The sequence below is a fragment of the Heptranchias perlo genome, chromosome 21 (assembly GCF_035084215.1).
Source record: "Heptranchias perlo isolate sHepPer1 chromosome 21, sHepPer1.hap1, whole genome shotgun sequence".
Lineage (NCBI taxonomy): Eukaryota > Metazoa > Chordata > Chondrichthyes > Hexanchiformes > Hexanchidae > Heptranchias > Heptranchias perlo.
This window is the reverse complement of record NC_090345.1, coordinates 38,620,962-38,634,713: the sequence shown is the minus strand read 5'-3', so window position 1 is coordinate 38,634,713 and position 13,752 is coordinate 38,620,962. Positions and strand designations below refer to the sequence as shown.

Genomic DNA, 13,752 nt, shown 5'->3' with positions numbered 1-13,752 from the left:
TCCATCAGATCTGGAAGCGACATGCCGATTGCTGTGGGTGTCTACTCAGAGAAGAAACCAGAATGCTGTCATCCTGGTCCTTCTGCTTTAAAGTAATCGAGAATGCAATGTTGTCAGAAGCAACTACCCATTCGGCCTCCACCGAGTGCCCGGTTGCAGGGCAAAGGTCCCAGCAATGGCTTATTGGTTTTCAATGCATATCACACCCTATACAATGATGGGAGATTTGACATCTTCCCTGTTCTGTTTAATTTTTCGAAAGTTGTTTAGTTACCAGGCTTGTGTAATGAAACGTACGCGAGATTCACCCAACAGATGTTATCCGAGAAACTTAAACAGTTTATGGAGAGAAACTCAGGTCAGGACATAAACAAAGTCCCAAGGAATAACCCCACACTCCCCAGTAGACAGAAAAGAAAACAGGAAGTTGCTGAATGATTGGATATACGGGCTATAACAGGAACGGCCGCTTGGAACATGATAGACATGGAGAGCACATGGGAACACGATGAAGCCATGCGAAAGCAATTATAAGCCATTATGAAAGGAGAGAATAGGATAGTGATAGGGTCATTGTATGAACAGCAACAAGTTTTCGTGTCTCTGAAGGAAATGGTCGATAATTTTCAACAGACTCAGGAAAAAGTTAATACATTTGATCAGTGACTTCACAGTAGAAGACACAAAAAGCATACCAGAATTAGTGGGGAAACAAGGGGTAGATGAGAGTGAAGAACTTAAAACAATTAATATTACTAGAGAAAAAGTACTGGACAAACTAATGGGACTAAAAGCTGACAAATCCCCTGGACCTGATGGCCTACATCCTAGGGTTCTAAAAGAGGTGGCTGCAGAGACAGTGGATGCATTGGTTATGATCTTCCAAAATTCTCTAGATTCTGGAACGGTCCCAGTGGACTGGAAGGTAGCAAATGTTACCCTGCTATTCAAGAAAGGAGGGAGAGAGAAAACAGGGAACTACAGGCCAGTTAGCCTTACATCAGTCGTCGGGAAAATGCTGGAATCTATTATTAAGGAAGTGGTAACAGGGCACTTAGAAAATCATGATATGATTAGACAGAGTTAACATGGTTTTATGAAAGGGAAATCATGTTTGACAAACCTATTAGAGTTTTATGAGGATGTAACTAGCAGGATCACCTGATCAGAAGCCTTCAGAGGTATTCATAGGCATCCTTGAAGGTGACATACATAAAGAATTTGTCAGCTATCCAGAGGTATTGACAAAGGATGGTGAAACCTGGGTGGCACCAGATTTATCTTGCTGTACTCAGGTCAAGGGCACATGGATGTGTCGGTGCGATGTCACCCAGAACAGTTTCCCAGCTTATGGTTTCACCCTGGATGAGCACTCCCCTAACTGTACTGTTAGTATTAGAAGATGGAAATAAGGACAGGCAAAGCACGGATACATGGGAAGAGGTCGCTACTGCGTGACGACATCAGACTTGACTTACCGCCACGGGAAACAGGAGTGCTCTGTACTAACGCCATCGTTTTGCTTTACCCCTGAGTTACCCACGAAAGTTGCGAGTTCAGTCCTGATCCCAGTGAATATTCACAATGCTACGGAAATTCAGGTAGAAATCGCTGTAAGAGTAGCTCAGAAGGCGATTATACAATTTGGACATCCAATTCCACCACTGTCACTGAATCTTAAAACTGTACTTGACCGGATGGTCACCTCAGTGCATCACCTAATTAGTCTTACAACACCAGGTTATAGTCCAACAGTTTTATTTGAAATCACGAGCTTTCGGAGCTTTCCTCCTTCGTCAGGTGACTCACCTGACGAAGGAGGAAAGCTCCGAAAGCTTGTGATTTCAAATAAAGCTGTTGGACTATAACCTGGTGTTGTAAGACTCCTTACATTTGTCCACCCCAGTCCATCACCGGCATCGCCACATCATCACCTAATTGACCTACAACAACAAAATGAGGCCATAGAAAGTGATATAAGACAACTAGGGGAATCTAAATGGAGGGAAATAGTATATAACGTAGGACAACATCCTTGGGCCAGAATTCTCTCACAGGTTGTTCTGATTATAATTGTTGTTATAATGTTTTTTGTAGTATTTTCAACGTATAAGAAGCAGAAGACGCAAATTTCTCTGTTCATCGGTACAACTATTAATTATTTTTCAATGCTGTGCATTGTGGCCAGTAATTATGTTGTACGTATTGATTGGGTGGGCCCTTATTGACAAACGGGACCCGCTGAAGCAATGTGTATACATATATATCTATGTGTGTTTATGTGAACATAATATTGATAAAATGTAAACCCAAAGTGATCTTAGGTAAGACTAAGACAAAGGTTAAAGGGGGAGTGTTGACCGGAAGTCACCGGTTACGGTTTTGGCTTAGTACACAGGGAAGAGTCAGTCAATTCTCTCTTAATTCTCAATTCGCTTTGTTAATGTTATTAGATCATGTACATACCGCTTATATGTCTGGTTAGATATAGTCATGCAGTTTACAGCAGGTTATACAGTTTTATACTCAAACTAGGATTTAAATGCACACCCACTAGGTTTCCCTGACTAACGCTCCCTGAGTACTAAGATTTAAACACACACCCACTAGGTTTCTCTGACTAACACTCCCTGAGTGGTCACAGAACAGAAAGGATATTATATTACCCGGAAAGGAGAGATAACGCTGGCCAGGCGATTCGTTCTCTCTCTCTCTCTACTTCCCTGACATAGTCTCTATGTCCCTGACGTAGGGTCCCTACTTCCGCGATGGTTAGTCTCCGGAGTCTCCCTCACAAACACTGGCACCAAGCCTGCAATTCTTCAGTTTTAACTTCACGCCGTCTTTTCGAATGATGCTGTCTTCTCCGGTTGGCTTAAAGTTCCTCGAGTGGTCGGTGTCATCCCCTGATTGGCTCTGTTCCAAGGGGCTAGGTAGCATCACCTCATTACTCCTTTTCTAAATAAGGACTGGTGTCTCATCAGAGCTCCTTTGTCCTTCGAAGAAGCGGAACTAATTCAAACCGGTTCTGGCCAGTTCAGACCAGTGACTGAACTCCAGGTCACTTCAGTTCAAAAGTTAGTGTCTTTGTTAGCAATTCGAATTAAACTCAGTAGTTTTCTGCAGCCCCTGGCCAACAGGGAGGTAAGTGAAATATGACCCTGAGTGGTTGCACTCAGGGTCAAAAGGAGGGAGATGTAAAAAATACGATATCTAGACCAAATCATAATCATGTATCCCATCCTGCAAAGCTTCAGGCGCTTGGCTGAAAAGCGAGGCTGTGGGCAGACCTTGTGTCTGTGAGAATACAGAGGGAGGCAACATTCCACAGGAAATGATTATCTGATATCAGGCAAAGTGATTGAGAATATTGCAGAGACAATAGAGGTGCGAAACAGACACATTGAAGACTAATTGTCAGAAACAGATAACAAGAAATCCCAAAGACTCAGGACCTGGACACAGACTAATCCTGTTTGTTAATTGCAGGAGTTCAGATAATTAGGTAACCTTCGTGATTGGCATAAAAACGATGAGATATCTTAAATATTTGCATCCGAACAATCCAAATACACAAAAAGATAAGGACATATCCCTCCCCCATAAGATAGATAGAATGGACAATTGTTAACACCATAGAATGGATACCCGAAAGATGTCTGGAACAATGGCCAACATGAGGGGAAGATGTCTGGATAGATGACATTATGTGAATAATGTTGTTAAGCCATTAGAAGCAACAATGCTTCGGAAAGATATATAAACTGGGACACTGTCCCACTAAAAAGCAGAAGCAGTTTCTCGGGACGGTTGGAGGCCCAGACACACTACGAACCAGGCCTGATCATCTTGAAATTTTCTAGGGACAGGTTGTATCATCTTTGTTTATTTGATATAACCTTATTAGAACATTGTTATATAAATACTTGTTTAGTATAACTGCATTAGAACGTTGTTCTTGTGTCTATAATAAAGCTTGCATGTTTGGTCACTTGGGCCTGAATCATTGTGGAAGTTATTATTAAGAAGGATTAACAACCCTTGGTAGCATTAATAATAGCATATTTCCAACACCCGCTATATGTGATGGCCAGGATAACGGATTAGCGGTATGACAGATTGCAGCGCTGTGGGTGTTTAATGTAGGCCCGTGTGACTGTGTCTGGAGGGTGTTCAGCGGGTAGGGGTTCATTTACGATCATTTTTCTGTATATTAAACATGGTGCATTGAATAATAAATAAACTATTAGTAACCAAGCTTTAAAAGTTCTTGAAAGACGATTTGCACAATTTCAGCACAGCTTAACAAACATAAAGGAACCTGATAGACAAGTACCATCACTAAATCTTTTTTGGTTAGGGCTTTCCCTTCATTAAAGTGTGCAATTGAAATGTGTATTTAATTTCTGTTGGGACGTGGAAATTATTAGGGAGTCCAGTGGATTTACCATCCACTGTATATATGGTGGAGACTGTACTTTCTATTAATCTGAGTTTGGTTTGCAGTTTCTCCTACACATTCTGAGAGATCGTCCTGATTCTTGGCAATAATATCCACGACGGGGATCTCTAGGATCTCTCCAGCACTGTTGTTTCTGCCCGAAATAAACAAAGCACTTAAGATGTTATAACCGGAAACTTTGACATTGATGTTTCTGCAAATGGATAATGGTTATAGCTTTTTGGCCGATATAAGCGACTGCCCATTTTAAACGTGGACTTTTTAAGTGGTGGGGACTGAACTAGAATTGAAGCTTTCCCCATCAGTGAGAAGCTGAATGTACTGTGCGTGTGGGGAACCGTTTGACCCTTAAGTCACGTCTATCTTCAAACATCACACCAATGCAATTATATACAAATCATATATATTTTATTCAAATATATTAAATGTATAAAAATCTTGTTATAAGTTATTGAGAGGTATGAATTTTAACGGTATCAGTAAAAAATTAACATTTTTAGTAACAAAAATAAAGATCACTTTAGTAACAAAAATAAAGATAAAGTAAAGTGCATTAAAAAAACTGTACATTTTAGGACTGCTTTACCAAAGAGAATTTCAGTCTTCTGTTAAGTTCATCTTGTGGAGATCACTGACCAGCAGTGTCGAAATCGTTCCCAACAAATTTCCAAAGTCACTAATAAATAGATATTTGTCCTTTATCCCCTCCTCACCAAAATAAGATGCAAATCATTTGGACTTGCTGTGTAGTGTGGCATAGGTGCCCAGGAGTTTATCCCAGTGGGTAAAATAAGGAGCATAGTTCGTTTTAAACTTCATGTGGTGTAGGTCGTGGTGAGGAGCCCCTCCGTACAGTCCGAAAGGCATCAGCCTATGCGTTGACCAGGGGAAGTCGTAGCCCGAGTGGTCCTCCACCGACAGCCAGATGTTGAAGATGAAGAAGAGCATCTCGGTGAGCGGGTGGCAGCTCAGGATGGCCGGGTTGACGGCGGCGAAGAAGCCCAGCGACAGGGTCTCCCAGGCGCTCGAGTGCTCGGTGGTCAGGGCGAAGGTGGCCGTGTACTTGTGGTGGACCTTGTGGAAGGTCCGGTAGAGCCAGGGCACCTTGTGATGGAGCAGGTGCCAGACGAAGTACTGGAAGTCGAAGAGAAGCAGGCAGCCGGTGACATCCAGCAGGACCTTCGGGAGCTCGGGGGCTGAGACCGGGAACAGCACTGGACGCCACCACCAGTGAATGACCGACAGGGGAAAGATGTAGACTAGGTGGTTGTACAGGGTCTGCCACACGCAGTTGGCCATCATCCTGGGGCTGGGGTTGTTCTGAGCCTGGATCTTGTACTTTCTCAGGAAGGAGACCCTGGTCGCCAGCAGGTCGAGGATGACGAAGGGCAGGCAGAACGACATGTAGACCCCGAAGGAGAAGATCGCCGGGAAGAAAGGCGACTTCATCCAACCTCCCTTGCTCCTCATCAGGTCCCAGACGGGCTGTAAGCAGAGAGGAGCCTCCTCCGGCTGGCTGCTGATGTGTGTTGCGGTGAGTCCAGCGTTACTGTTCATTGTGGCTGATGATGTGTGCTTTTAGTGCTGAACTCCGAGAAGGGAAGCTCTTTTTATAACCCGTGAGGTTAGTCCCCTCCCTCGGGGTGGTGGAAACTTTTCACGTGTGGCTCATGTTCAACATTGTGTCATTACAGAGGCGGCGTGTATGGGTCGACTCCGAGCTGAATGAAAAACGACCCTTTATTAACCAGAAGCACTAAACTAGCACTGTGGACCATTCGAGGTTCTCCCAAAGACAACACATTCGACAACGTTTTAATTATCCTGTGCAATAACATTAGGGTCCCCTTTTATTCCGGGTTGCACTGGATTAACCCACTCGTTCATGTCACAGTGTTAAACAAAAATCTTGTTTCAAAACGAACCCTTTTAGGTGTTGCTGGCTGTGTTTTATACGAGGTCGCGCTCCCCGCGTGGGTCGGAGACCAAACCATCACAACAGGTATCGAATTAAATCGATATCTAACCTTTTTTTAAATTTCAAAATACACTTAATTTCACAGAATTTAAAGGTACACACAGTTCAAAGAAAATATCACAATTCCAAACCTGTACATTTCAAACCAAGAACACCACAGGTCGAACACAAAGCGACCTCATTATTATAATTCAAACACAGTATTTCTTATGACTCATGGTGTACAATACAAGGTGGGGTGGGTGGCCTTTCCCCATACAGTCTTTGCGTAGGTCGCACCTCGCATCAGTGTGTCCCGCAGCACGTAGTCCTGGACCTTGGAGTGTGCCAGTCGGCAACACTCGGTGGTGGGCAGCTCCTTCAGCTGGAAGACTAGCATGTTTCGGGTGGACCAAAGGGCCTCCTTCACTGAGTTGATGATCTTCCAGCCGCAGGTGTGCGTTCAGGGGAACAGTCCGTAGAGCACAGCGTCCTGTGTAACTGAACTGTTTGGGATGAACCGGGACAGATACCAACGCATCTCTCTCCACACCCTCTGCGCGAAGGGGCAGCCCATCAGGAGATGGAAGACTGTCTCCTCCCCACCACAGCTTCAAGGGCAGCTCGCGGTGGAGCTGAGGTTCCGTGTGTGTTGGAAGGACCGCACTGGGAGGGCCTTGCTCACCACCATCCAGGCTACATCCTGGTGCCTGTTGGTCAGCTCCGGCGACGAGACGTTCTGCCAAATGGCATCAACCGTCTGGTCGGGGGAGAAACCAATCGATATCTAACCAGTTTATCCATTGATAACTGTTTAGCGATTCCATAAAGGGTAAGTTCAGTGATCCCATGCTCCCTGTATTCCGGCCCACTCCGAGAGAGTGTAGGATGAAGATCTAATGCTAGAATGCTGCATCCTGATCCCCAGCCCATGCTCCCTTTTAGTGCACCTCGACCACCCAACAGTGCTAAATTTACCTTTAAGATTAAAGGCTTAAAGTTTATACTTGGGGTCTGCCAAACTGTTTAGCTAACTTGAAGTGGTGCAGGTTTAAACTTTAAGACAAGATTGTCCAATGAGCACAGGGCTCCATGTAATTGGAATCCATATGGAGAACTCCACATGTGCCCTCAAGATTTTCCACCCATTAACATTTAGGATTATGATTCGCTACTGAGGGAGCATTGCTCTGTCCCAGGTGTAGTGTTTTGATTGAGATGTTAAACCAAGGTTGTGTCTGCCCTCTCTAGTGGACATAAAATACCCCATTGCACTATTCAAAGAAGAGCAGGGAGTTCTCCCTGTGTCCTGACCAACATTTATCTCTCAACCAACATAATTTAAAAAAATGGTCACTTATCTCATTGCTGTTTGTGGGATCTTGCTGTGCACAAATTGGCTGCCTCCTTTGCCTATATTACAGCAGTGACTACACTTCAAAAGTAATTCATTAGCTGTGAAGCACTTTGGGATGTCCTGAGGACGTGAAAGGCACTATATAAATGCAAGTTCTTTCTTAAAAGTAAACTCTTGTACAATTTGTGTCGCAACACTCTACGTCAGCCCAAAAGGTTGGCTGGAAAATTAAGCGCAGCACAATTGCAGAAGGGGGCGAGGCAGCAAAAACCGCTCGATTTACGACCCATTGCATTCCCATCTCTGTTGACACTAGAGGACCTAGAGTTTTAATAGAGTCCTACACTATGCCTGCTGAGACTGCCTCTCTTCAAATACCATTCCCTTGCTGGAGAGAAAAAGGAGAGAGATCAACACTCAGTCTCAGTGCTGGTAACGTCTGGCAGTTGGTTGAACGAGGAAGAAGGGCAAAGGAAAGAGATGGAATAAAACTCCACAAAGAGAAAAAAACAAAAGCAAAGAAGACTCATTCGGAGAAATGATGTGGAGATGCCGGTGATGGACTGGGGTGGACAAATGTAAGGAATCTTACAACACCAGCTTATAGTCCAACAAATTTATTTTAAAATCACAAGCTTTCGGAGATTATCCCCTTCATCGTCGTTGGGTCAAACTCCTGGAACTCCTTCCCTAACACCACTGGACTGCAGCGGTTCAAGAAGACGGCCCACCACCACCTTCTCAAGGGCAACTAGGAATGGGCAATAAATGCTGGACCTGCTAGCAAAGCTCACATCCCAAGAATGAATTTTAAAAAAACCCACCAAATATAACTTATCTATATTTCTAATCTGTTTCCTTTCCGTTACCACATATATGATCAGGAAGCAAAGCAATGTAAGCCACCTATAAGTGACACAGGGCGATTAATGATTTATTGTACTGTGGAGAAATTTCTGGTTTTCATGTGGCAACTCTCCATAACATTTAATTTCTTCCAGTAGTGAATCATGCTTTTTTTAAATGCAATTATTAACCCGTTTAAGTTGGATTGGCTGGTGAAAGACTCAGTTTAATTGAAGTCCTTCTTTACAAGATCTTATTAAACTTTGGGGCAACCCTAAGCTGTATGGAAAATTCCACCTGTCAGTTTTAAGTGTGTTGCTCAGTTTCCTAAGTGCCTTCTGTTTCCTATTATCACGTAAGGGTTTATCTTGAATCCATGTTCCAGCTTTAAGAGAACGTTTAAGTAAATAAATGGAAAGAAAATTCCCATTTGGTGACGGTAATTAACCTGCTTTATTTAGCACTTGTGGGATAGGGTCGCTTTAAGTTGATGTAGTATACCTCCCAAGTGTCACAACGCAGCAAAATACAAAATGTTTTTAGGGTCCGCTGTATTGAGGAGGTGGCTTGGGGCCATTCTTTATTTTCACAAGAGTGTAAGAAACTTGATAATTGGGGGAATGCTTCAGGTAATTTTTGTATATACAAATGATCAATTTTCATTCTTTATTTTTGTCTGTATATTTTTGAGAGGGGGAGTGCAGAGTTGAATGAAAACTCTTTCTACTCTTCAGGGAAAAAAAGGTAGAAATTCTGGACGGACCCTTACTGTCAGAATATAATTAAGTTGCGATGAACAAAGAGAAGTCCAATGTCCCTCCGAAATGCTGACAGATTTTTCATTCTAAATGAATGCTGCCTTTGTGAAAAACTGTAAACAATTTTACAACACCAAGTTATAGTCCAGCAATTTTATTTTAAATTCACAAGCTTTCGGAGGCTACCTCCTTCCTCAGGTGAACGATGTGGAAATGAAATCCTCGAAATGAAGTCGCATTTATAATTCACAGAACAATGCTTGGTGATTACAGACAGTTTTTTCAACTGCCCGTTGCCAAGGCAATCAGTGTGCAGACAGACAGGTGTTACCTGCCAGGTCTCAGAATATACAAATCACCAAAAAAAAACAACAAACAAAAAAAAACAGAGATAGAGAGGTAGAAACATAGAAAAGACAGCAACTGACCCGTTATATTAAAATCTTGTGAAGCGTTTGTGAAAAACGCTTCACAAGATTTAATTTGCAAGCACAGGATGTAATGCTGTAAATCATGTAAAATATCATCGCTGCATTATTTGCATGTGATGACAACATGATAAAAATGATCCATAATCAATGAGCTGCCGTCCTCAACATTAAAAAAAAAGATGGTCAAATATTCTTGAGGGAGGTAATGGTACTATAAGAAAGATCCTGGGGAACTTCAGCATTTACCTTGTGCTTTTTCCACGTCTAGCTTCACTTTTGTGAATCACCAAATGAATGCGTTCCTGAAATGAATAAAAACGTGAAATTGAAAGTGACAAATGCTGAATTTTCTGTAATGAGTTTTGAGGGTTTCTCTGATTACAACTGCATTTCAATTACATTTTCTAAATCGAAAGGACGTATTTCGCACTTTTAGAAGACTGGATAACTTTGCCCTTTCAGATTTCATTCGCCTTAACAGCAGAAACACGATCAATGAAAAGTTGCACGCAATCATGCTCATTTAATGCTTCTCAAGCAGTTAAATTCTCATTTAACCAGTCAAGTATTGGGCAAGCAAAATAATACAGCTCCATAGAGTGGGAACCGTAAAAAGTTAAATAGAGTAGTATCATTGGTCTGCACCGCCTCTAAGGCATAAGTAACCTACTTATGCCTTAGAGGCATATATATGCACTACTCCTGATGAGGACACTGTGTAACTTCAGCATCACTACAGAGGAATAGAAATGAACAGATTTGGCATTATAACCTGGCTTCCTATTTGTTTTGTTTACTGTCACCTCACACTGTTTGAGCTTGCAGAGCGATGAGACAAGTAACACCTATGGAGCTATCAACTTCCCCATTGGCAACTTTTATTCCACCCATGGGCTATTCTAGTCTTAATTCCAATATTTAGTATCTTACAATTGTCCATATTGGGCTTCATTTGGCATTGCACAACTCAGACGCAAACCTTGTTGAGCTCTCTTTTCAAGATCCTAGGAACATCAACTGAGCTCACAGTCCTCCCCTAGTTGAATGTCATCTGTTAATTTAACCACCTTGCATTGAGACTGCAATTACAGGTCATTTATGTATATTAGTAACAAATAGGGACCCATAAGGACACCTCACTCAATATTACCCGATTATAACTTAGGTCCTCATAACTTTTTGCTTCTTTCCCTTCAAACGGTGTCTAATTTGCCTTATCCTTGATATCCATTGGTCTTACTTTGTCTTATATGGTACTTTATCAAAGATGTTTGGGAAGCCTGGGTAAGCCATGTCATGTGGTTTCTGCCTGTCAGCCGCAGGTGTCACCTCCTCAAAAATGTCTATAAGATTGATCAGGCAAGATCTAACTACTGTAAAGCCATGCATATTTTTATACAGGGACATTACCATTTTTAGATACTCTGCTATTTTGTTTCTACAACCAAGTTGGCACCCCATCCCCCAACACCTCAAGTTTAAATCCTCATTCTTGACGTTAAATTTCTCACTGTCCTCGTCTACCCTGCCTCTGAAATCTCCAGTTCTATAGCTTCTCCAAAACGCTCCATTCCTCTAACTCTAGCCTCTTGTGCATCTTCCCTCCCTTTTCCTCACCTCAGCCGCCTGAGGAGTCCAGCCCTCTGGAATTCCCATCCTAATTCACCTCTATTTCTTTACCTCCCTCTCCTTCTTTAAAAACCTCTTCAGAACCTATCTCTTTGACCAAACTTTTGGTCACCCTTCCTAAACTCCTATTTCCCGGCTTGGTGTCTGTTTTATACAACTATCTATAAAACATCTTGGGATATTTGTTACATTAAAGGTGCTATAGGAATGCAAGTTGTTGTTCTTGCTGACTGTTGATTCCATTAGTTTTCTATTATTGAGATCAGGATGATGGGTTTCTAGTTGCCTTTCTTGAACAGGGAAAATATGTTTGCATGTTCCAATCTGTTGGAATCTCCCCAGTGTTAATTTCCTCAAAATGATTATCAGTGCTTCACAAATTTTAACCCATGCCTCTTTATGGTTCATCCATCCTGATGGATTCATTGGTTTCAAACCCTTCAGCCTATCTTGAACCTCAGCTTCACTCATTTCAAAGTAGCAGATCATATATGACATACGTTTGATGTTGGATAGTATATCGTTAGCGACCTCCATGGTAAAAACCTGTAAAGTATCTCCTATTCACCTTCATGTTCAATTCCATATCATTCCCTTATGTACACGACAGCCTAGAAAACTATCAGATGTTGACTAGAACCTTCAAAAAAGCTGACAGAGCCCCAACAAAGCTATCAGTAGCTCAGTTGATAGGATTCTTGCCTCTGAGTCGGAAGGTTGTAGGTTCAAGTATCCACTCCAGAGACTTGAGCACAAAATCCAGGCTGACACTCCAGTGCAGTACTGAGGGAGCGCTGCAAAGTTGGAGGTGCCGTTTTTCGGATGAGACGTTAAACCAAGGCCCCATCTGCCGTCTCAGGTGGACGTAAAAGATCCCATAGCATTATTTCAAAGAAGAGCAAGGAAGTTCTCCCCAGTGTTCTGGCCACTATTTATGTTTCAACCAACATCACTAAAACAGATTATCTGGTCATTATCACATTGCTGTTTGTGGGAGCTTGCTGTGCACAAATTGGCTGCTGCGTTTCCTACATCACAACAGTGACTACACTTCAAAAGTACTTCATTGGCTGTAAAGTGTTTTGGGATGTCCCGAGGCAGTGAAAGGCACTATATAAATGCAAGACTTTCCGAATTTAGACTGTGACCTGGATACCCAGCCTTGAGTGGGAATTCCCACTTGCCCACGTATCTCGTTGAGGCCTGGTGAGACTAGGCGTACCAGACCACTGAATGTCAGAAGTGGGGCCCAGCTGGGGTGGGGTGGGGGTCTAGACTGGGATCACAGCCTGAATAGGACTTGGCATTCCTCCCCCTGCCAGGTTACTCTTCGACTCTTACTTTCTGGCCTCTTCAGCGGGTGAGCACTCTAGATGTGCCCCTAGTGGTGCGGGCCCTTGCCATTCACATGCTAATTAGTGGACCCCCCCCTGGCCCCACGAACTTTGACATGATCAGTAGTGGAAGTCTGGGGACGGTTGCATTTCAGCACTTACTTAAGTTGTGTAGAACTGAAAGACGTGAACGCAGAATGAACAAACCTTGTAACAAATTAGACATCGGAAGAAGGTTTTTTGAGTAGTAGATATGTGGACGGATTCTGTGGAAAAGCAGTGAATGCTAATATGATTGATGTCTTTTCAGAAGAAGTGGTTACATATTTAAAGCAGATGTAATCTTATAATAGAATCAGTACATTGTGACTTGCGGACAAAGACGGAAACTTTTAAGTGGCAGAATCTGGGTAGGTCAAAGAGCATAAAAAATAATTTTGACTAAGAGACCTGAATTGCAATCTGAATGTGTGCACTTTGCTGATAAGGTCCCCGGTAACAAGAGCTTGTTCTGCATTAACTTTTCAACTTTTCTGCCACAGGGAATTTCCAGGCTCTGACAAGGCATGTCTCATCAGCGATGTGAGAGAGAAAAAAGGGACAGGAAAGAAAAGTTAAAAAAAAAATTAATATTAAAATTTAAAATCTCTAACAACAATTTACTACCTGTAGGAAAATACCTGTTTAAATTGTTCCCTTTCTGGGCCAGAGAGGTTGAGTGGCACTGCAGGAACATAAATCTCCTCATTAAAAAGGTACTTACGCTGTTAAGTGGAAGCCCTAACTTTCTGCAGTGAGTTTAATTGGCAATTAATAACAACAACAACTCGCATTTTAATGGCACCTTTAACATAGTAAAACGTCCCATAGTGCTTCACAGCAGCGAATATCAAACAAAATTTGACTCCAAGCCGCATAAGGAGATATTAGGACAGGTGATCAAAAGCTTGGTCAAAGAGGTAGGTTTTAAGGAGGGTC

General features: G+C 42.5%; 1 protein-coding gene across 1 annotated transcript; it reads right to left on the bottom strand.

Moving 5' to 3' along the window:
* Positions 1-4,848: 4,848 nt before the first annotated feature.
* On the bottom strand, positions 4,849-6,111 carry ch25h (cholesterol 25-hydroxylase). Its single transcript, XM_068002762.1, has one exon. It carries the CDS (start codon positions 6,017-6,019, stop codon positions 5,192-5,194), a length of 828 nt encoding a protein of 275 aa, XP_067858863.1. The 5' UTR covers positions 6,020-6,111; the 3' UTR covers positions 4,849-5,191.
* Between the last annotated feature and the right edge of the window lie 7,641 nt (positions 6,112-13,752).

What these genes read in the sequence shown, in the direction of transcription:
- ch25h (XM_068002762.1), bottom strand. Translation starts at nt 6,019, where the DNA reads ATGAACAGTAACGCTGGACTCACCGCAACACACATCAGCAGCCAGCCG.